Source organism: Leptosomus discolor, chromosome 4, assembly GCF_034619465.1.
Source record: "Leptosomus discolor isolate bLepDis1 chromosome 4, bLepDis1.hap2, whole genome shotgun sequence".
In the NCBI taxonomy this organism is placed as follows: domain Eukaryota; kingdom Metazoa; phylum Chordata; class Aves; order Leptosomiformes; family Leptosomidae; genus Leptosomus; species Leptosomus discolor.
This window is the reverse complement of record NC_141394.1, coordinates 22,995,398-23,019,653: the sequence shown is the minus strand read 5'-3', so window position 1 is coordinate 23,019,653 and position 24,256 is coordinate 22,995,398. Positions and strand designations below refer to the sequence as shown.

The 24,256-nt window shown below is 44.0% G+C and overlaps 1 protein-coding gene across 1 annotated transcript in view; it reads left to right on the top strand.

Moving 5' to 3' along the window:
• The first annotated feature begins 9,022 nt into the window (after nt 1-9,022).
• Nucleotides 9,023-24,256, top strand: part of EPHA5 (EPH receptor A5) — a 203,288-nt gene continuing 188,054 nt past the window's right edge. The window contains exon 1 of the mRNA XM_086464672.1: nt 9,023-9,149. Within this exon, the coding sequence (XP_086320798.1) occupies nt 9,023-9,149 (127 nt within the window). The remainder of the gene's footprint in view (nt 9,150-24,256) is intronic.

Below are 24,256 nucleotides of genomic sequence, written 5' to 3'. Positions count from 1 at the left end.
TTAATTTAATGTTACATTGAGATGTGCAAGGGGTCTGGATACTGTGAATGTGAAATAGGAGCAAACCCACTGATTCTTGATTTAAATTATCTAAATGCACTGATCTGCAGAGGACAATGTGTGTCTAAGATGGGATATATGTTGTGATGGTTATTGTTCAGTGACTAGTTCTTGGATATGGATAATGTATTGACCAAAATCCATACTAAGGGTGTTTTCAGTTAATCTTGATGTAAATGGCCTAACAATAACTACTGTTCACCTTGCTTATTTTATTTTTTACTTCCCTATGTAGCTTCGCTCTATCTAAAGGAGCTATGCAATCAGTGCATCTGTAATGGTTTTATTAAAGTTTAAATGTTTATACCAGGCCCAGTATTTCCTGAAGTAAATGTCTTTGGGTGACTATTGCACTCCGAGCAAAATGCCTATTATGTGCCCTAGACCAGAGACGCATTATAAATTCACATTATGGAGTATACTGCTCTAGGCTATAGCTGTAATCTGATTGCCACTCCTTTCTTGACTTGCTGTGCATGTGTCCCCATCTCCTTCACCTCTTGATTGACTGAAATTGTAATCACCTACTTTTCTGTTTAGCTGGGGGCAGAATTAAAGGCAGAAAAGAGGCAGCCAGAAATGTCTGGGAGTGCACATGGGGAAAGGCAGAACCTACCAAAGGGTGAATTGAGTGGAGATTAAGGAAAGGTGCCACAGCCCAGAAGACCTAGAAAAAGGAATGAAGTTTAGAGAGCAAGGAGGAGAAACTTCCTACCTTCTACAATGGGGCTACAGCGTTGGTGGGTAAGGAAAGAGCAACTGACATAATTTACGTGGACTTAGGCAAAGCATTTGACACTGTCCCACATGACATATTTGTTTCTAAATTGGAGACACATGGATTTGATGGATGGACCACTCTGTGGATAAGGAATTGGCTGGATGGTCGCACTGCAAAAGTTGCAGTCAATGGCTTGATGTCTAAGTGGAGACTAGTAATGAGTGGTGTACCTCAGGGGTCAGTATTGGGACTGGTGCTGTTTAACACCTATTGGTGACATGGACAGTGGGATCGAGTGCACCCTCAGCGAGTTTGCCAACAATACCAAGCTGTGTGGTGAGGTCGACACACTGGAGGGAAGGGAGGCCATCCAGAGGGACCTTGACAGGCTGGAGAGATGGGCCTGCGCAAACCTCATGAAGTTCAACAAGGCCAAGTGCAAGGTCCTGCACCTGAGTCAGGGCAATCCCAAGCACAAATACAGGCTGGGCAATGAGTGGATCGAGAGAGGCCCTGTGGAGAAAGACTTGGGGGTGCTGGTGGATGAAAAACTGAATATGAGACAGCAATCATATCCTGGGCTGCATCAAAAGAAGTGTGGCCAGCAGGTCGAGGGAGGTTATTCTCCCCCTCTACTCTGTTCTGGTGAGACGCCCACCTGCAGTGTTGTGTCCAGCACGCGAAAACATGAACCTGCTTGAGTGGATCTAGAGGAGGGCCATGAAGATGATCAGGGGGCTGGAGCACCTCCCCTGTGAGGACAGGCTGAGAGAGTTGGGGTTGTTCAGCCTGGAGAAGAGGAAGCTCAAGGGAGACCTTATAGTTCCCTTCCAGTACTTAAAGGGGGCCTATGGGAAAGATGGGGAGGGACTCTTTGTCAGGGAGTGTAGTGATAGGACAATGGGTAACAGTTAGGGTCAAACTGAAAGAGGGTAGGTGTAGATTAATTAATAGGAAGAAATTCTTCACACTGAGGGTGGTGAGACAGTGTGACAAGTTGCCTAAGGAAGCTGTGAATGCTCCATCCCTGGCAGTGTTCAAGGCCAGGTTGGACGGGGCTTTGAGCAACCTAGTCTAGTGGGAGGTGTCCCTGCCATGGCAGGGAGATTGGAACTAGATGATCTTTAAGGTCCCTTTCAACCCAAACCATTCCATGATTAAGGTATAAAAGTAGAAATGACTGGTAATGAGCTGCCAGTTCTCACGGCTATAAAGCCATGTCGTGATGCTTGGTGTGTTTACACCCCAGAACTGCCCAGTACACTGGTAATACTTCAGTGAAATCTGTGAGGAACACAAACACACTGTCTGAGCGAGCTGAGATGAGGTTAGAAAAGCCAATATCTAACTGGAATTGGATGTGGCAAGGGATGTCAAAGGTAACAAGAACGGCTTATGTGAGGAGATGGGTGACAGGTAGGCATGGTCAATGGTTACATTAAAAGGCCGTCCTGCTTGACAGAGAAGGCAAAGTGTGTCTGGCAAGGGAAGGGGTGGACTCAGAAGAACAGGGAGTTGAAGTAAAGCATACCATTGATTGCAAGCATTGGATTTGGCTTGTGTCGTTCCCAGGATACTGCTGGGTTGTTAAACCACGCTGTCAATGAACAGTAATGCAAAAATGCTACTCTGATAGTCACGGCACAAGAGCCAGGCTGGATGGTGATCCCCTTCAGCCTCACCTCACGTGTAACATTGACCCTTTAAAGCACATGTCTTTGTTAATAGGACTTGCACCTCATTTGGAACCTTGTCATAGAGCATTAAGTAAAGGGATACTCTCAACTGAGAAATAGCTTCCTCAGGATCACTCCGGGTGCTGTGTTGGATGCACCTGTGTCTTGTAGCTTGATTGCAATACACTTAATTGCTCCAGCTCTCCTGGTGTGGAAGGAACAGTTTTTCCTAAGAATGAGCAAAAGTCTGTCTGGAAGGCTTGCCTCTCTATGGTAGCTAGACCCTCAGTTTGGGAAGTTTGCATATAAAAGGTGGCTGCTGGATTTTTTTACCTTTTATTTCCATTTTTCAAAATCTAGCACAGGTAAGCTCTTTTGAGTAGTGTTTTGTTCACAACTCTCAGATGGAATGGGGGAAGAAACACTGAAAGCTAAGTGTGACAGTGGGAAACACATGGATTGTATATTATTGGGTAGTATTTGTGTCAATTTGTCACACGAGGCAGTCTGTCCCAGAAAGCTGGCCCTGATCCTACCTTGTCACTCTGTTTAAAAATTACTTAACACGGCACATGCCAAAAAAATATTTATACTTGCTGAAGCACTTCTCTGAGTAGACCCTGGAGTTCTGCAAGCTAAGTATTTCTGACTTTGGAACACAAGGCCTACCTAAAGGCACAACTTGAACACTGCAAAGGAAGGAGAAGAATAAATATGTTCCTGCATTTCAAAAACAGTTGCAATTAGCTGATGGAAAGGACTCCAAGACTATAGCTGTGATCCAGATGCCATCTTACAAGACTATAAATGAATGTGTTGGCAGCTGAAAATGCTAAGCATTTGCAAGTATTTGAGATATGAAGTGACTGACAACGATGTGATTTATTTAGGAAATCATTAGGGGTAGGTCGAAATACAGAAGTCCATATCAAACAGCTCTGCTCGGAGGAGTGAGGCAAAATGAAACGGATGTGCTTTCCTCAAACAAGAGGAGAATAGACACAGCTGGCCTTGGTGTAGAATACAGGGCAGCAGCTTGAGTTAACGAAACTAGTCTGCCTATAATCAAAGAAATTCAGGGTAGCCATCCAGACTGCCCTTAGAAATTAAAGAAGGCATTATTGACCTTATGAAACACAGTTCAGAAAGGAAGTTCCAGGCAGTGCCGGACATTAGTGTATCATTTAATAGTGAAGTACATTAATATAGTGATTTTCGTCATTATAGCCATCACTATGTTTGTACCTTGAAAGAATGTGCATTTAATGAGTGAAGTGCTAAATGTGAACCCTTGAACTACAGTAATGTTCACATTTGCCAGCGTAGATCCTGATCCAAAATGACATGCTGGAAAAGGAAAAGTGAGAATGAAAAGCAAATGGATGCTGTAATAGCTTTTGAGCTTGATTCAGGTCTGCCACACAACTTTTGTGTGATCTGGAGCAAGTTACTCAAGGGTTAGGTTTTCACAAAGCACTCTGGTACTTGCAAACGTACTCAAGTCACTTGCCTGAGTCTGTGCAGTGCCTGCTAAAGCTCGTGACTGAATGTCTTGCGATAAGCCCGTTCCTCTTAATATCTGCTTATTCTTATTCTGATACAAGAATAAGATAATTTCATTAATATTTTAAGAACATTGTCTCTGATGTAAAGGAGCCATAATCAACTCAGTAATTTTTATCTGGATCTTTTACAACTCCTTTGCTTCTGACTATCTGTACAGGAGTAGTAATGCTCCTCTTCCTCAGAGGGGTGGGTTGGGAAAACTGATTCAAGAGTGTGAGGTACTGAGCCATTGCAGATAGTCGATGCATGTAAATAGCTTACCATGAGAAATGTAGAAGTGAGTCCATTATTAAATTTATACAGGGCTAACAATGTAATCAAATTAGCCTCTGCACTTTCTCCTGTGCTCCACTTTCTGCATTAGAAAATCTCCATAAATCTCTGCAAAGCTATTTCATTTGTTCCCTTTACTGCTGTCCTCTGGTGTGATGCAAAGAAGCACCTCAGCACTTGCTAAGTAGTGGGTGGGCTCTAAGTACCGCCAGCTGTATCTGCTGCTGCTCTTGGTGCTCACAAGTGTGTACTTCCATGTCTGCCCTGGATTATTTTGCTGATTAGTGTTATCCAGATCGGCATGTGAAGTAATACATATTGAGCCCTCTGGGTCAGGGACCATTCCTCTGCTTGCAGATAGACAGTGGAGCTTTTGATACCTGGGATCTGGCTTCATGGGGTCACTACAGGGCAGTGAGAGAGGGGAGTAGTGACACAGCATTTGCAAATGGCAAAGTGTCTTGCCAGTTCAGGGGCCTTTGGAAGAACTGTTATCAGCACCAAGGGCTGGTGAGGAAGAACTCCAAAATAAAATGCCAGGACGAAATGTCATGCTTTCTCTAAGTCTTTTCTGACTGAAACAAATATTCACATGTTTTTCTCATGGATTTTCACAGGTTTGGATCTAATTTCAGGCTGTAAATGAAGTGAGCATATTTTCCTAAGCACACAGTTGCCAGTGGCTCCAGTGTTTTGTGGGGGTGGCAAAAGAAAAATCGGTGCTGAGACCATGCAAGTGGCTGGGTTGTGAACTTGCACAGGCAATGCTTTATTTACCACTTGCTCATTTTTCTTCATGGAAATACAGGTTTGTTGGTTAACATCTTTCTCTGCACTGAAGTACTAAGATTTCAGCAGTGACCGAGGGGCACAATCACTGATATACCTCATCCGGCCAAGGGGTGGCCCACCTGCACTTGATGTTTAACTTTCCTGCCCCTGCTGGCTCTTGGTACAGATTTTTCTGTTGCCTTCTAGGGCTCTAACTATTGCTTTCTGCAGTCCTACGCAGGCTGCTGTGGTGGTTGTTGAACACAGCCATTTCGTGTTAAAATTGTAGTTGCATTCATGGTACAAATCCAACTATATCTACTATGCAAACCTGCTTAGCAGCTCCGAGATTGCTTTTGCTTTCAATATGCATTTAGTTTTTGAATAGAAGGTAATTCTGTTTCAAAGGGCTTGTGAGGAAAAAAAAACAAAACAAAACCAAAAACTAATTACTAAATTTCATGAAGGTATTCCTTAAAGGTGTCATCTTCTCTGACTCTTTTGAAAGAAAAGGACTTTTCAAAAGAAAATGGAAATGCGTATATGCCTACCTAATTAAACAGTTTGTTGCATTACAGTGGTGTTTCTATTCCATTAAAGCAACAAAGATATGACTTTAGTGGGACTGTTTACACTTAAATTTAAAGTATGAAATTGAATCTTTTCTCAGATGGTGGCCCTATTGACTACAGAGATGTAATAAATATTATGCCCTTACACTTCAGGAAAGGATAATGATACAGAGAATGGATTTGGTTGGCAGCTTTTGGTTCCTGAAATAATCTGAAGGATAGACTCATTTATTGTTCAAGTGTATCCTGTTGATTACAGGATAAACAGCATGCTAACAAAATGAATTGGCAATGCAGAGTTAGAAGCCAGTCAGAATACGGGAATTATATGAAGGGAACTACATGCATGGAAGAGAAATTAAATTAAACTCGGAAAAATGAGCTTTTGCATTTCTAAGTGAAATAATCTGAAATGCATTAATTCAAAAGATGTCTGTTTTAAAAAATAGTTTAAAATATGTGTAATAGCTGACAGCAAATTATATATGAAATGGCAAGTTACACAGGGTAAAGCTGTCATTTCAGTTTCAGATACTATATGAAAAAGTATTTTAGAGAGTTGTTTATTATGGCTTTAGCATGATTACACTTCTGGGTAAACTTAAGAGGGAGATATTGGGAAAACTGGGAGAGAGTTTGGAGTATAACAGTATTACTAACACTCTATAGGAATGACCGATGAGAAAAAGATATAAAGGATGAAATACAGACCTTAATTGAGGAATGATTAAGAGGGAATACTGTTTGCATAGGTGAAAAGGCATAAATGTAAGGGGCAGAAATGAATTAATGAGATGCAGTAAGAAAAATTTGAAACTAATGCAAAATACAGGCTGGATATGGGGAGAAATGGCATAAGCCTGAGATGGTTTATGTTCCTGAATAGTTTTCAACCCACACCTTGTGATTTTTACAGTGAATTTACTCAAAGCAATAAAAGATATACTCTTTGGTGGGAGACAGGAAGGGATCCCATCAGATTGTCCAGCTTCTCTCTGATTACCCATCAAGGCTACCAGGAATGCTGCAGCACTTTGCTAAAATTTCTGTCCTCTCTTTAAGAGCCCACTGGGTGCACTGATGAGGCAAAAGGCAGGAGAGAATTGCCTCCTGCAGATTAGTGAGATTGGTGGCAAAACCAGGAGGAGAGTTGTAGAAGACTGAGCCTCCACCAAATAGGATCCCTAGACACCGCATGAAGTTGCAATACCCTTCGTTTGGGGATAAGGCAATAACCCTTTTAAAAGGCTGTATTTTGTCAGTACTCAATGATGTCCTGGGAGGTGAGGTTGGGAAATTCTTCCTGTGCCACAGCCAGGGTGGAGAGCAACCCAAATGTCTTGGAATAAGAGCTGGTTTCCTACAGGAAAAAACGCAGACAAGATGAAACCTAGAGCATGGTGGCTATTCTTAAATAGCTTATGAATCATATGAAGCTCATCTCAGTGTTTCCTAGAAAATTAAGATGTCACTAACATATCATCTGAGATGCCTCTAAATTATAAGCCTGGCAGCCCAAACAGCAGTTAATAACTGTCAAATAGCGGCTGAAAATCAGGAGCAAACAACAGTTTGACATGAGATTGTGATAAGAGACTTGTCTAGCTACAGCAGTCTTGCCCTTCGGCCAGTGGAGGCTCCCATCCAGCCTGGAATTTTACTTCTTCTTTGCTATCTGATCCTTTTTACTGTGCTAGCAAGGTGCTGTTTCTGATGTTTTCCTGCATTGCCCTGATTTCTGGGTGGCAAAATTTACCACTGCTTCTACAGATGGCCAGTCCCTAGAAATGAGAATACCACATGGTGCAGCTTCCATCCTGAATCTGACGCGGGGCTGGGGTCAGGCATTCTTAGCTCTGATTTATCCCAGCTAAGGATCTGGCCATGCAGCTTTATGCAGGGATGGTCTGATGGTGAAGCTTAGTGCCCTTTGAAGAACAGACTAGTAGGATACTTGAAGTGAAGATCTGTAAACAGATGCATGCCATGCTTTTCATTTGGCTGGCAACTTTACTGATGTACCTCACGTTGTAAAGCAAAGCCCCTTCCTTGTCCTCCTGGTGGCAGTAAAAATGTTGAATAGCTTGAGGTAGAAAATCCTCTTGCAAAAGGAGCAAATGCTTTTGAAAATAATATGCATGTAAAGCTCAGGATTATGTTTATATTTTGGCAGTAGCTGAAGTTTGTATATGGTGCACAGGCACAGAGAAACACATTGTCCAGCTACTTATGAATAAAAAATGAGCAATGGCGGCGTAGAGAGCTGTGGTGTCGGCAGTTCGCCATTTGAAAACTACTTGTCCTCTTAAAACTGGCTTTGGGGATTTTGTAATTTTAATTGCGACTTGTTTGAAGCCCTGATCCTGAGCCTTGTCCCCTGGAGAAGAGAGCCTTCTGCAGGTGCTCAACCTTTGGTTACTGCTTTTATAATATAAATGAACAGGCCAAAATCCTGGCAGCGGGGTTAAACGGAGAAGACAGCACAGGTGAGAGGGGCTTTGGTCAGCTTTGACTTGCTGCTTGTGCCCCTGCAAGGCTGGGGTTTTGTCTTTATTGGCTTATCTGGAGGTAGTCTCCTCAGGGGAGGAACTGATGTGGGTGAATAAACCTTCAGGAAATAATTTCTCATACTTTTGTGGTTTTTTTTTTTTTTTTTTCCTTAGGAAGGTGAAATGGGTGACAGCTAGGGCTGAGGGGTCAAAAAACCTCAGGGGAAACTTCCGTGAAACTAGTTGTCAGCGCTGAATTCAAAGCTATGCTCTGGTGGTGGCCTGAGGTAAAATACACCTGAAAATAATCTTTCTATTGACTCCATTATGGAGTTTCTGGCACTTTTGCTTTCGTGGCCGGGGACGAGCCTTCCTCTCGGTCTTGCCCGCCGTGTGAAATCGCGGCTTCCCCGGCTCTGTGGGCTGAAGGAAGGGGGGAAGGTTTTGGGACCTTGACCCGTGGCGGCTGCGGGGAGCACAGGGGCTTCCCGCTCCGCCTCAGCGGGCTCCCCGAGCCCGAGGGACGCCTCGCAGGGACAGCGCTGCTGCCTGCTCTCCGCCGCGGCCGCCGCGGGTCTGGGGGGGATCTCCCGCAGGGCAGCCATTTTAGGTGCGGTCCCCGCTGCGCCCCGGGGCGCCCTGAGGGGCGGTGGATGCCGTACGCGGCACGGGATGGCGGCGGCGACGGCGGCGGCGGGTCCGCCCCGTCGGGGGCGTCTCCACGGCGGCGCGGGGCCGCCTCCCCCATCCCCGCCCCCCGGCTCCCCAGTCGCGTCGGCGGCTGGACGGGAGCGGAGCCGAGCCGCGCTGCCAGCCCGCCCCGTCCCGTCCTGAGCCGACCCGACCGGGCAGCGCCGGGGGGGAACCGCCGCCCCATGCGCTAGGGGCGGCGGGATGGGGCCGCGGGGCGCCGGCGGCTGGGCCGGCCGCGCCGGGGCGCCGGCTCCCGGTTGGACGTGCCTCCTGCCGTTGCTGCTGTGCGCCGCGCTCCGGAGTCTGCTGGCCAGCCCCGGCAGCGAGGGTGAGCGGGGACGGGGCGGCCGGGCCGTCGGGGCAGCGCCCGCCGAGGAGGGAGGCTGCCCGCCGGTGCGCTGCTTCGGGCTCATCCGACTCAATTTTGGAACATTTGGGGGGAGGTGAAGGAGGGCTGTGCCCGCGGGGAGGCGGATTCCGCCCTGGGGGATGCAGGCGACACTGGCCGATGGGGCTGGTGGGGGGGGTCCCGGGGAAGGGCGACGGCAGCGGCCGCTGCGCGCCCCCCGGCTCGGGAGCGGGGAGGCAGCGCTGCCTCGGGGCGCGGGCGGGCTTGCACGGGTGGGTTTGCACAGACGCCTTGGCACGGGCGCGTTTTGCAGTGGGGTGGGTTTTTTTTTGGGGGGGTGGTGGTGTGTGGCCGTGCATAGGTGCCTTCGCGCGGGGACGTTCGCACGGCAGCGTTGCCCGGCGGTTTGGACGGGGGGAGTGGCACAGGTACATGGCACGGGTGGGTTTGCAGGGCTGGAAGCGCAGGGCTTTGCACGGGGCGGGGGGTCTTGCGGGGGTGCGCGCAGGCGGAGCGGGGGCCGGCCGGGGCCGGGCCGGGCCGGGCCGGGGGGGGCTCCCGGTGGGGAGCCCTGCAAGCGCCGGCCGCAATGCGCTGACTTCGTGGCTTAAAATACACATCTAAAAAGGAGGGGAAGCGGCGGAGGGGCCGGTGTTTAACCCGCAACGTAGCGGAGCGCGGCCGCTGGGGAAGGATTTTTTTATACGTTCAATGTCTGAGGCCAATAGCCGAAAACATGTGTCCAGGCTTTTTGTCTAGCAGGGTACTTCCAGGCTTTCAAACCGGACTGTTTGGTTTGGGGTGGGTTGTGGTTTTGGTTTTTTTTTTTTTTTTTTCTGTAGGTGGTGTGGACACTGCTTGGGGCTTTTTGTTCTTGTTTTTGGATCGGCAGGCAGGCTGTAATGTGAAAGCGATGGGTGGAGAAGTTCAGCGTCTGCAGGGGATGCCGGCGGCTCGCAGCAGGCTGGCTTCGTGATGCACCGTAATTATTTGTGAAACTCCTTTAGAGGGAGGAGGTGTGCAGGGTTGGAGAAGGAAAACTGTACCAGCATTTCAAAGATGTGGCCTGAGGTAACCAGCTCGCTGTAATTTATTTTGGAGAGCGAGAATAATGTGAATCGCAGTTTTCTTTTTTCTTTTTTTTTTTTTTTTTTTTAAAAAAAAAAAAAAGTGCAGAGGAAAGGGAAAACACTGTTCCTCTGTGTGTGAAGATACCAAATGTTCAGGTAGTGCATTGGTTTGGGTGCTGATAGAATGGCTTTGGCTTTGCCTTGGTTAGATAACGGTGGGCCCGATCCTTCTGCGCCCACGCGATTTCAGATGATTTCAGGCGGGGGAGCGGTGCTGGGGCTGCTGTCGAAGGGCTTTCCCTGTCCCTGCCTGCCTCGGCGCGGGGGGGCACGCTGCCCTCCGCGCTCCGCTCGGCCCCGGTGCGGCGCCGAGAGACCGGCGGCTGCCCCCAGCCCCTTCTCGGCCATCCTCGCCAGCTCCTGGGGACTCTGGGGTAGTGCTGGTGGAGTCACTGGGACCGTTCGGCGGGGGTAGGGGTGGCCCTGCATGAACAGGCACCTGCAGAATAGGGCTGTTACGCGACAGGGAACAGTGCTGGGAAGGATTAATGAAGCTGCCTGGCGAGCGGCTGTAGTGGCATCGTTACAGAGCGGTTGCAGGGGAACGTTACAGTCATGATGAGCAGCGTGAGCGCTCGCTTTACAGTCCCTCTCCCCGTACTTTTCTGGGTGCTGCTCTCTAATTTCTGCCTCTTCACTAAACGCAAAGCTAGAAGACTGCTGGTGGGAGGGTTCTGACTCTGGACTTGAACTTTTTCAATAACTGCTGTCCTTCGCTGCTAGCAGATTTATTTGTAAACAAGCATTATTTGACAAGTGCTTCTCACAGCATGTCTCCTTTGCCAATTACTACTGAACAGCTCCGCTTCTGGGAACGGCTCACCCTGCAGTACGTGAAGCCTAGTGCATGAGAAACCTCAGACACTGAAGTCTGCCTGCCTAGCTGTATGCTGCTGACACTTGTCACCAGTTTGGTTTGAAAAGTTCAGTTTGGCTGCTCCTGGGCTCTGATGAGAGAGATCCTCCCCTGGGGTTAGTTGTCATATTCAGCTGGGAACTTTACATTTGCTCGGATGCAGGTAGCCACCTCAGACCTGTGAACAGTATTTTCAAAAGTTGGTGATATTGGTTTTTCTGAGTTGTTTTTTATTATCCCTCATCCTACTCACCATTAGTTAAACGACTAGCTAATACCATGTGCTTTGTAGGTATGTAACATGTATAGTTGCATAGTGGATGACAAATTCTCGTAATTACTTTTTTCTTTAACCATGCATCACATTTTTCTGTTTCTCTAAATCTTACTGTAATAGACAGTAAGTTTATAGGGTAAGATATATGCAGTTAACAGTTCACAGTGCATGATTTTCTGTTTTTCACTCTAGTGGAGGGACACTTAAGGGAAAATGCTTTATAAATCTAGGTAAAGATTTGGAGGAAAAAAGTGAATTCAGTGTTTGTGTTCCTTAGCATGGAAATGGCTTTTTACAAGAGCAGCTGAGTTTCTGAAGCTCCTGCCATTTTTCTGGAGAGGTATCGAGTCCCAGCCTGTATCGTAAACCATGTCACCTTCATAGATACCTTCAGTTCCAGACTGAAGTATGTACATTGGGAAAACTGATTTTTTTTTCCCCCAGATTTTCCTATTATAGGGAAATAAAGCAGATTTTGATTTCAATCACCTTTTCTCGGTGTATATATTGAAAGCAAAACATGTAGTGAAGGATGAAGGCTTAATGCTATTTCATGCATTTTCAAGTATCATTTAGTAATTATTTTTAACTCTTTAGCAGAGTTCATTGATTAGAACCAGAGATTTCCTTCTTCCCTTTGACTACCTTGACATATTCAGAAAACAGTTGCAAAGAAAATATTCCAAAGAGTATACCAAAAGTATTGCACAATTTTGAAATGCCGATATTTCAGAAGTACATTTTACTTTAAAATACTTTCCCTGTGATAATAGGGTGTGAGAGGCAGCCCTGCAATATACAGCTGGGCTTCCTGCACGTCCTTTAGTTTAAAAATGCATGTGTTTTAAATCTTTCTGTTGTAAGTACTAGGGTTTGGGAAGTGGCTTTACGTAAATTATTTATGTAAAACACAGAATGAGTGAAGGAATTGTTTAAAGACACCCCCCCTTCACCCTAAACTTCATGATTTGTTACGCATCGGCTGTGTATTTGGATTGGTTTGCAGATCTCATTCGGACATCACCCAGATGACCTTAAAATAAGTGTCATGTGGGCAAATTATTAAAAGAATGGAGTACATTGCATCTGATTGCTTGTAACAAAGTAACTCCACATCGTCCTTGCATAATTGTCGTTAAATACAAAGTATATTTCATTTTAGGGCTTTTCATCAGAAATAAGTGCTGATGAGGCAGTGCTGTAACAACAAAGTATATTGTTAAGCAAATCAAAAGAAATAGTTTGAAATAATGACATTGACTTGAATAGACAAAATGAGTCTGACTTCATAATGTGTTGTGTTTGTTTTAAGACTGGAAGGATATTCTTTAGTTACAAACTCCTGCGTTGGGTCCTCTTCCTCTTAATTCTTACAGGGTTTTTTGAAGCTCACTTTATCTTAATGTATCATTTTTAATTTGGATGAATGAATGAATAAATGAGCACAATTAAAGGGGTGGCTCTGATGCAGGCAAAAGTAAAGGAACATTATAATTTACAGATTATTCATACCAGAGCCTGGAATGAGCCTACCTGTTCTCAGTGTGTTAACTTGTGTGTGTGTTGTTTCATATTGACATATAATTTCTGTGTCATGGCACACTGGATAAATGCATATTTAGGTGTAACGTCATAATGTTTATCTTTAATCAGTGAATTAAATCTTTTTCAAGGAGTTTTTTTGTGTATGAAGTAGAAGCAGGTGTGAAAATAGTCTTAAATTTCATATCAATGTATTTGAATTAGTCTAATGCTTTGGGTAAAAACACACATGATCAGAACATTTTGCTTATTAGGTGGCTCTTAGTAGCTTGGCTTCGTACGTGATACGTTCACAGAGCTATTGCACTTTGTGTAATCCTGTAGGTATTAAGTACTGCTAGCACACATATGCCTTGTGTCTGCAGAACAGGTAAGTTTGGACACATTGCAGTCTGCTCACAGTGCTTTGTATGGAGTCTTTGAGGAGTTACTTGGTCTTTATTTTGTGTATCTGAATGGTTCCCTGTGTGCTTTCCGTGATAGCAGAGCTCGGTGTCCTGTGTTTATTTTACTCACAGGAGTAATGCCATTAACTTTTAAATTTACTGCAGTGGAATTACTGGTATGAGGAAGGACCGCTTGTGTCTAATGGTCTTTTTGGGATCGTTCTGATGTGTGATGTATGGCTTTTCAAGAGGTTTAGAATGACTCAGTCATGGCTTTAAAATGGAAGCTACTATTGTTTTGACAGTAAAACAATATTTGAAACGAAGCGCTTATAAGTATGTGACTAAAAGCATTGCTGCCTAACGATACTTGTTTAAAAAAAGGGAAGTAAACAATAGCAAAGATTTATTCCAAGATAGTACCTGTTTCCTTTTGAAGCTTATCTTAAAAATTGTAATAAGTAGTGGAAAACAGGCAAACTGTCTTAAACGGAACCACTGACAGACATCTGCTTACATTGTAAATGTTGACACCATAATTTGATGTATAAAGCAGCGATTTGCACGTCGATTTACAGATGGGTAAACTGGCAGGTACTGTGGGAGAAAGGGAAGAGTTAGTGGGCTTGTCTGACAGCTTCTTTCCACTCCACTGTTAACTGTCCTACCATTACCTCAGTTTTTTAGCTCCTGTATACAGTCCATCTCCATGTCTGATGTTGTCTTTGTGTTAGATCGGAAAACAAAATCTCAACCACAAAAAAATGTTTATTCTTTGCACTAAAATACAAAGTGTTTTGCAGTAGGCTCGGGGAGGGGGGGTGAGGGGGGTGGGGAGGTGGAAGCAGGATTTTGTAAAATATGGTAGAAATGGCAAAGCCAGGACAGTTTATTACATGGTGCCTTGCTCTCTGATCTCACTGGTTTTACGCTTTATTGTTCCAAGGATATCTGAGCTGCTTCTGCAGGAATCCTTGTTTCCAGCACATGCTGAGTGAACCCAGAGCTTTTGACCAGGAAAAGTCCAGCTGAGATTGCTCAGCTGAGTGTGGTGTTGGACCCTGTTGGCTTTAGGGTATTGAGCAGAAGTGGGGCTGTTAGATCCTCCCAGTCTTTCGGACTTAGAGCTACATTTTTAGTGGTCCATTCCTGCAGGTATGTATATTCTTGAATAGAGATGAGCTTTACACATTCATCAGGGATGTCAGGGAACTGACACCCTGCCCCAAAATAAAAAGAAAACAAACTTTGTTGGCAATTTCTCATTTATTTTCATTCTTAAATATTCTCACTTCCTCTTTAGGAATTAAATCCAAATCTGTATGTGGTTCAAAGGCAAAATGAGATGTAAAAAACCCAGATGCACACAGATCAGTCACTTTCTAGAAGCACTGAATTTCTTACCCGAGTGCTCACTTCTGTGGAGGAAAGAGTATTTGGTGCAGCTCTTCAGCAGGTATATAGCCTACTATCCATTTTATTTGTTTTTTAAAGAATCTTGTGCTTATAGTAAAATACCTAAACATGGAATTGAAATATGTTTCATAAGTGCACTGTTCTCACTGACCATAAGTGCTGGTGAGAGATGGGGCCTCATTTCAACCAGGCTGGACTTGAGCTAGGTATTTTTCTTTACTTAGAGAATGTTGCAGAAATACTGTGTTAATGATTGCATTGTAATGAACAATTTTTTTTATAACTTACTCTTTACTAAATAATTTTCTTTGATCTCTGCTGTAAAATTGCTGCATATTTTAAAAGCTAGTAGTGAATCCTTTTTTTCCTTTGAAAATATATTTTGTTCTTAAGATATCCCTGGTTTTTGGCACAGGCAGAATGGAGAGATGAAATGTCCTCTGTGTTCACATCATGCTTGTCTCTCACTCTGCTCTGTGACTGGCTGGACACTGAAGTGACAGGTTTTGTTGAGGTGAAAGCGTTTGCTGCCAAAGTTGCTTTCAGCTGTATTGGCAAACTTGAGCGCTGGCCTTCAGTTGCTTAGGTTTCTCTAGGGATTTGTTACCCTTTTAGTTGTCTCTTTGACCTATTATATCTCTTACGGTCTCAGTTTTGGTATTTGCTATGGCTTTGGTCAGTGCAGTATCTGAGCCTCTCCAAAGGTTTAATGCGCTTATCCTCTTGGAGGTAGAAAGCAATTATCCCCGTCTTCTGCAGAGAAGCTAGTCGGGAGGAGATGTAAGCACTGTGATTCACAGCACTTGACTTCTGGGTTTGGAAGGTGGGAGGTGATGGGTGGCTGTTTGCAGAGATCCAGTGGCACGTTGCCTGCTGTGGACAAGGGTGCTGGGACTTGCAGGCTGCCCTGGGCTGTGCATAGGAGCACAGCCTTTCTGCTTCTGCGTTGCAAAGAGGACTGAAGGTGCTTTGGCCCAGAATAATTGCCCTGGGAGCATTCGGCACATGCTGTGACTGTAGCACTGGGTGTATTGGTGGTGGGAAATGGCCTCCTTTTCTCTCCCTCTTCCCTGGTATTTGAGTTGTGCAGGAGATATGCTAAGACCAGGTAGAGCTGCTTGGGTGACCACTAGCTGGGAGGATGAGTGACACCTCCTGGAGAAGGTGATGTAGCATGCGCTGTCACAGCAGAATACCTGCACGAGCTGGTCTGGCAGCCCTGAGGGAGAAGGTGACTCTTGAGCTTCAGTGGGGGTTCAGCTGGTGTGCTCCTGAGCAAACTGTGCCTTGGGGGTGTGCATGGAGAGGAAACAGTCCCCTGCAGAAGCTGAGAGCTTCTAGGTATAGGTGGCTGTGTAACAGGTATTGAGATTGTAAGAGAGAGAGTAGGACCCTGAGCTTGCAGGCTTTCAGGCCAGCTACTTCAGTTTGGTGCGGGGAGCAGTACTAAAGTGTCTTACCAAGTTCTTAACTCCTACATTCTCTAACCTGGATCACTTAATGTTAGAAAGAGGTCAGAACAACCTGTTTGAACTTGGTAATTCTCTGAGGGGATAGAGAAACACCTGGGAAGAAATTAATTATTCAGTATCGGTAATGTGCATTTCATGGTGTTTCTGTGTGGACTTGTATCACTTTAACTGTTCTGCTGTCCCAAACCAGTGAAACTACTTGGGGAAATTATCTGCATGCTTGCCTTTGTAAGTTAATTTCTCCAAAAAACTCAGTCATTCTGGTTTATCCATCTTTGCTTTACTAATGTTCACATGCAGTTTCTTACTAAAATGTGTTGGCAATGTGCTGTTCCCAATAGCAATCTCCACCCTCTTCCCTCAACAGAAATAGAAGGGATAAACTGTCAACCCACCTGAAAAGCCGGTAGATCATCTTGAACGTTTTTTGCTCCCAAATGCTACCTAAGCATTATGTCAGTTCCTTTTTTTTTTTTTTTTCTCCTGCTTGAGTGATCTTGGTGGCAGCAGAGTAGTCATTATTGTCAACAGGAAGACTTTATTGGTGCTGGACAGTGCAGTCTTGTGAGTCCACTGGTAGTGAAAGCTGACAGCCTTGACAGCTCTAGATGTGTCTGTCCCAAGGTTCTTTCCTTTTGTTGAGTTTAGCTATATGCATAATAGAATTTTATCTCCTTGTCTTTTAGGGTACCTTTTAGGAATGGAAACCGTATGGGTTTTAGTTGGTAATGCTCTGATTTAGGGAAGAAGATGGGATTTCACATCAGCACTGCTGGCAGTCATTTTGATTGCATTGGGAAGCTGTTGGGATTTTAGGACTTGACTTTATGTGTGTGCTTAATAAGATGCTTGTTTTCAGTAGGGTCTTGAAGAGACTGTCTGCCGCCTCCAGTGGCTTGCAGATGCTTTGGCAGTGGTTGGAGACCCAGGGTCTGCAGGCAACACTGGTAGTTTGTTTCTCTGTGAAGGCTGGTTGTCAGGTTGCTGGTTGCAGATGCTGGTGGTATCTTGCCTTCAGTGGAAGCTTCTTTTTCATTCTTAATAGCAGGGTGATACTTGCCCAGATGGTTTCCCCAAAAGATTTGTGCTGCGGCCAGATCAGAGATCTGCTACTGTCTTGGTACAGTATTGTTTCTAGTGGAGCTTATGAGTGGGGCTGGAAGCATTTTACTGACTTTCTTGACAGTGAATAAATCCTTTTCAATTAAATAATTAAATGGTGATTTTGGTGGGAATGGTAGTGCGTGCCATTTAAAAAAAAAAAAAAAAAAGAAAAAGGCAAACCGTACGGGAGTTTTTCAGTTTCCAGGCACTTTGGTGTCAGAATCTAATAACCTCCTGACCACTTCTGCTTCTAAGTTTTGTGTGGTGGGAAGAACAAATGACTGCCTCTTGTCTTGAGTGCAAGTCCTTGCAAGGAAAAAAATCTGCAGTTTCCTATTTGGTTTAGTGGGTCTGGTAATCAGAGTGAGCTTTGGGTCCCACTCGCTGGTACTATGGTCAGTGCTGTGCCTGCAGGGAAAAAATGCAGACAACCCAAAGAACTTTGTCAAAGGGCACTATCACACCCCTTGTAAACAGTGTGTTCAAACAAATTAGATGTAATGCAGAAATTACCGGGTAAAATTCTCTGGCTGATGTTATGATTGCAGTTGTCCATCTGGCCTTAAAAAACTATGAATTTATGATGCAGATTCTAGTGTTTTGGCTCTGGCTATAAAAGGGAATAATGAGAAAACTTGGAACAGAATGAAGCCAACATAGTAAAATATAAATCTGCAGTTAATATTAGTTTGTGAGTTCATTAAGTAGTGTATGCTTTTTACCTCCAGTAGGCTATAAATAATAGGTACTGCTACAGCTTGCACTCTGCTGTAGCTCTTTTCCACTGATGGAAATGTTTTAGAGGTTCTTGCCTGTGTGTTTTGTCCCAGCTTAGTGTAGCTAATTAATACAAAACATCTGCTCCCTGATGACTTTGATTTCTTTCAAGACTTTGTTTTTTTATTTGTTTTTGCTTTCTTGGATTATTTTTGACTGTCACTTGTTGGAGCGCCTTGGATTAATACTTTTTGAAGAAATACTTGGCACAACAGGGAAAACAGTTGGAAAATTAATGGCAACAATACTGCAATAAAGCTAGTGAAGATTTATGAAGCAGGAAAACTTGGACTCATGATTATGAAGAGTCCTCTGCAGTCAGTGTGTCTTGGTAGTGCTGTGAACTCCAGGAGTGCAGGAGGAAGGATGGGGAGGTGTGCAGTGTAAGGAGAAACCAGCTTCATTAATGATGATGTATTTGGCAGCTATACCCCCTGCCTTGGGCAAAGAGAAAGAGGAGGAGAGCAGAGGCATGAAGCTTAGTGGAAAGCCTGTGATGCTATTCAGGAGACCTCCCGATGAGGGTTTGGTGCAAAGCGCTGCTCTTGTATCTTGTTGTGCACCTTGACCCCCATCCATCAGAGTGTTTCACCTCATTCGTAATTGGCAGTGTGCGGGTATTCCCATGAGAGGTTTCTCACGAGTACTTTGAATGTAGTTGGTCCCACAAGCTATGAGTGTTGGGTCAGAGCTGGGGCTACCTTGATGTAGCTCTGACCTTTCCATGGGTGGCTACATCCTGCAGAGTATCTTCAAAGGGCTCCAGGAGCTGCAGGAGGAGCCTTGAGGAGGATGTAGGTAGGAGCACTTGATTCACCACTTTTTTCATATGGGAGTTCAGGTTTGGGCTACCCAAAACAATGTTCAGATTCCTGTTCAATTTGTTAACAAATGTATTAAAGCAGAGTTTTGCTTCAGTTGTTTAAAAGAAGCATTTTGATTCAAATGTTATTGTTTAAAAATGTGTTACTTCAGAAATATAAGTGTGGTATTTTGCAATATTTATGCAGGCTTTAAGGAAGGTTTCTTTACTCCTGTTTGTTTTGTGATGGAAACTGTATAGGGTATTGATTTGGTCAAAGAGGATGTTCTTTTCCTCCCGCTTTAGGTGTATTTCAGTGAAATAAAATTAAAAAAAAATTCCTATGGCTTTACAGCTTCGTGGCATAAACTCCATCTGCTTTTGCTATCCTGGCAGTTTTGCCTTTTCTAGACTGATTTTTTTCAGGGTAAACTTTGGTAGAGCATGGCCTGTAGTAAGCCTTAGGTTGCAAAGAGTGCTACTGAAGGGCAGAACTACTCCAGTGTATAAGGATTTATTTGAAATCAGTTCAAAGACCATGGCAACCCAGAAGAGTTCAGTCTTTTCGTATGCCTGCAGAGACTTTGCCCTGGTGAGAGCAATGAAGGTTTTTCTGGAAGATCCTTAGATACTGAAATGGCAGGAGGATATGTGGCTGGTAGCATCAGAAGTGCTCAGTGTTTTAGCCTGTTGGTGGGGGATTTTTGTTTTTTCAGCTTGTTTTTTTTCTCATTTGAAATTGGAGTGAAGAAAATGAAGCTGCTCCAGACCAGAGCCAGAGGAACCATCTCGCTTCAGTGGTGTAACTGAAAAAATCGATGGCTTCTACTTCAGGCATTGTACCATCGTGACAGACCTGTCCTGCTTTTGCCTAGGCAAGCTAATACTGCCACATGGCACTGTTTTTGGTGGCTGTGGGGTGCTCTGCTGTGTGGGCAGCAATGTTGGTTTAGGTCAACGTTGAATGCCATCAGCCCTGGCATTTCCTGTGCTTCCTTCCAGCCGCAGTCCCTGTGTAGCCATGGTGAAGCTGCTAAATGCTGGCTGTATGAATGTGATGGGGACATTTGAGTAAAAAGCCATATCCAGTCTCCCTGTCAGAGATTCCTCAGTGAAAATAACACTGTTAATTCACCAGCTAGAGTTCAGGGCAAAGGTTTAGATTACTTCTGGTTTTATTCTAACTTGATTGCTCATCCGTAGTAACCAGCCTGTCTGAGAACAAGAGTGTATGCAAATTCCCTAGGCTATTATTCTGTATTAAAAAAAGAAAAAAAAAAAAAAAAAAGACTGTGGTATGACTTTAGACTTAATCATCATTTATCCTACCCTGAAGGCATGGAAGTTAATGATGATATAGATCTGTGCGGTTTTGTGTTCCCCTTGACTGAGCATTAGAAATAATTAGGGCTTGTGGGATGGATCTACTGGTGGTGGAGATGAGCAGAAAACATTTTTGAATGTGTATATGTGCTTCTTCCAAGTTTGCTGGCAAAGATACAGGTGCTAAGTGTGTGCTTATGGGCTCTGAGGTTTCTTGCTTGTTTGTTGAGACATAGCTAGCTGGTGTTGAGCCGAAAGGAAGTGGGAGTAAATGAGTTCTGTTATTTTGGACGCTTTTAACATTATGGGCCAAGCAGAGTTGCTAGCGATTTCTGGATGGATTTCTTCAGCAGGCTAAGCTCTCCTGCATCCCAAGTGCTGCTGAGTACAGCTCTGGATTATGCCTGTGGAGTACCTACAGCACTGGGGCTAGTCCAAGAGTCCCACGCTGTACAGGAGCTGGTACTAGATCTCTTGAACTATGGGGAAGCCTTAAGCACCTGAATTACCTGCCTGAGTGACCTGAGTGTTTGAGTTAGTTGGTTATTAGACAGCCATGGCCAAATGCATGGTGATGGTTGTCACGGGTTGGATGGGGAGGAACTGGTTCTGCTCCTCTGGAGAAGACCTCTGATCTCTGTCTTGTTGTGGGTCAAACCAAACACAGTTTCTGGGTTTTATTCAGGCACAAAAAACCCTTCATCTCTTCCCAAGTAGCCATGTGGGGAGTTACAGAAGCATCTTTTTTTTTTTTTTTTTGTATGGTAGCAGCCCTTCTATAAAGTTTTTTCTAAAATAGTTTCTTCTGTGTTGCAGGTACCTACTTTACTTTCTGTTTGCCCACTGTTTCTACCCCGGTCTGGCCAATCTGCAGTTTGAGGAAAGCTGTTTTGGCAAAAATAATGTTCCTGCCAGGCTGGAAGGTGGGGGAAAGAGAAATGGTGCTGAGCCTGTATGGACTTGTGTAGTGGGACTGTGTGCTGGTGGCCTCTCTGGCTATGTGGGATGGGAAGGCTCCTGAGAGAGCATCCTGAAAATGTTGGTAGCACCATCACCCTGTATGGTGAGCTCTTTCAGCAGGGCCATTGGAGGAGCCACCCCCTTGGAGACAGGAAGCAGAGGCTCTGGCCTGGTTTGAGGCTGGGTTGGGATGGGGTTGGCACCTGGCAATGATACAAGTAAAGGACAGATGTACTGGAAATGACTGAGTAGGGTGCTGATGGGGAAGATGAAGATACCTTGTATCTAGATGGAGCAGTGGTAATGTGTATTTATACCAGAATTTTGGGAATTTTCAAAGCAAAACATTTAGGTCCTTGCAGGCAATTTAGAATAACTACTGGCTAAATACATTCCTCAGAGCAAATCGATTTAGTGTAGTATTTTAGAAGATATACTGTGAAAGCAGTCCTGGGCAGAAGCTCATGGGGCAGCCAGGGAGCCTGTTGTGCCTTAGCAGCCCCTCAGAGCTATCTCATCTGGGCTGGGAGTCCCTCTGGTCTCCAGAGGAGCCCAGGCACAGGGGGAACTTAAAGTCGCTTGCTGCTTTTTGTCTTCCTAGCATGTGAATTTTGGGTTACTGTGTGGTGCCTGTCAAAAGATGTATCCCATCCTCTCCTATTTGTTTTGCTTTATGCAGAATTCTACTAAAATAAGGGAGGAATTGAGTCTTTTCTGACTGGAGATTTAGTATTCCGGTCCGCTGGCTGATTCACCGGTAGGAAAATTCCCACTGACTTGAGTTAGAGTTGAATGGGTTGTATTATCTTTTCATATGCAGAAAATTATTTTGAAATTGAAGTTAATAACAGCAATTTTAAAAATGTCATTGATAGAAAGATAGTACAATGTTTAGTTGTATCATGTTCTTTTTATGATCTGATGTTTGAATAAAAGTACTTTTTCTGCTTTTTTCCTTAATTAGCATGTCACGAAGAAGTTTGTGGCATCAAACACCCCATCTAATTATATTCATTAGCAGCATCTCCAGGACAAGTTTTAATTAAGTTGTACGATGTAGATCAATACTTGTTTTGCATCCGTTGCAACTTACGACAAGAATATACTGTTCTGCAGAGTTTAGTTACAGTGATTGTAATAGAAGGAATTTGAATAAACCTGCCATTTTGACAACAACACTCCTGTCTCTTGCTTTTTAAAATAATGTACAGTTATAATATGGGATGTGTTATTTATCTGTGTCCTATTTTGAAGAATATTTTAAGATCACTCTTTTTATCCCATTAAAAAGAAAATGCAGTGTGGTTTAGGAGCACTTGTGCTTGACTTCAGCTGCAGCAGGAGAAATTTACCTGAAGGCTTCAGGAGGTGAAAGGCTGGCCATCACTGAGTGACATACATAGTGGTAGATGATAGCAATACTATCGTTTTGCTTAGGCTGTGGGGCGGAAAGCCACCAAATTGTATGTTTACTGTGAGTATAGTTCGGTGTAGTCTCTGAGTATTGCTTTCACCAAATGTCCTGTAGCGTGGCAGCGTTGCCAGCTCCCAACTGTTTTCTGTTTTGGCAGGCAAAAGCAATCCAGGCATGAAGACCCTGAGCTGCCAAAAGTTTTTGCTCAACATCATGAAAATATACTTGATCAGACAGAACATCTATGTGCCTTATGATAGTGTCCTGCATTAACATTTGCATACATTGTGAAAATACCTGGATAGACAAATCTTTTTTTAAGTATTTGATACCAGGGTTGAGAACTGTTGTTTTTTTTTTTTCCTACCTCAGCATTGTATTTTTGTGTTTTGAGCTGTTTTTGTGTACAAGGGACTACAGTGGTCAGCCTTCAGTACAGTACAATGATTAAGACCAAACTGACTCAGAGAACTTTGGTTTTTTACTATGCCTCTGTCAATAGTTTAATCCTGATATCTGAGGTACTCAGTTGGCAGCATTTTTAATTTTGTCTGTGGTGCCTTGCAGTGAGGTGACTGGGGCCAGTGTAAGGAAGAGTCTGTATGCCTCATAGGTGTTTGTTTGCACCGGTATAATTGGCTGTGCAGAGACAGAAGATCAGCCTGATACAAGTTACTAGGGGTGAGGGTTATGGTGCTCTCATCCTTTACACTTGTGCATTCAACCTGTTTGTTTCTCTTCTCTAGCAATCTTGAAGTCCCTACATGGTTGCATTTCTAAGGGAGTGAGTGCAAAGCCTCCTCCACCTGTTGCAAGCTTGTTCTTGGGCTAGATCATCATGGCCTGGAAAGTCTTGAAAGTCCAATTGTGAAAACTGGTGAGATTTTTAAAGAGCACATAGGGCGGAGATCAGGAATTGAAGACCCAGGGAAATCGTGTCCTTATCAGGAAGGACAAGTGCAAAAACTGAGATATTACACAGGCAAATATGTGGTGAGAAGTGAGTGTTTTAATCCAAAGGGAAGGAAGTGCACTCTTAAAGTAGAATAAAGTTCTTCCTAGATTGAGATTGTGGGTGAGAGCTGTTGATTCAGAGACAAGCTTTGAACTTGGAGATTTAAAACCCTGGCTACAGGAGGTGAAACCTCAGTACCAGAAGCTGCTATAATTTTTCTTAGCTGAGTTTAAGTGTGTGTAGATTTAATTACTTCACACTGTTTACTCAGTATTTCAGGTAATAATGAGGGGAAAAAATGTTATAAGCTTGGGAACAGCTTTTACTGTTTAATGTAAATTGTTGATTGCTTATGTGACTTAACACAGCTACTCTGAATTTTTGTGTGGCAAAAAAAAAAAAGATCACTTGGATAACTTATAATGAAGTTGTCAAAGATTTGGGGAAAAATGTGGGAGAGGGAGGAAAGAACAGATTCCTGATAACAGTAGTACTGTAATACTTGCACGTAAAATACTTTCAAAATTGAATTCATGATAATCAGGAAACTCTGCATGTTGTTTCTTGTTTCATTTTGACTTAAAGGCCTGATTATGCTAGAAACATATACCACCTTAGAACAACTGTGTGTAAACATGTATAAATGCTTGTGAGTGTATGTGTATACTTATA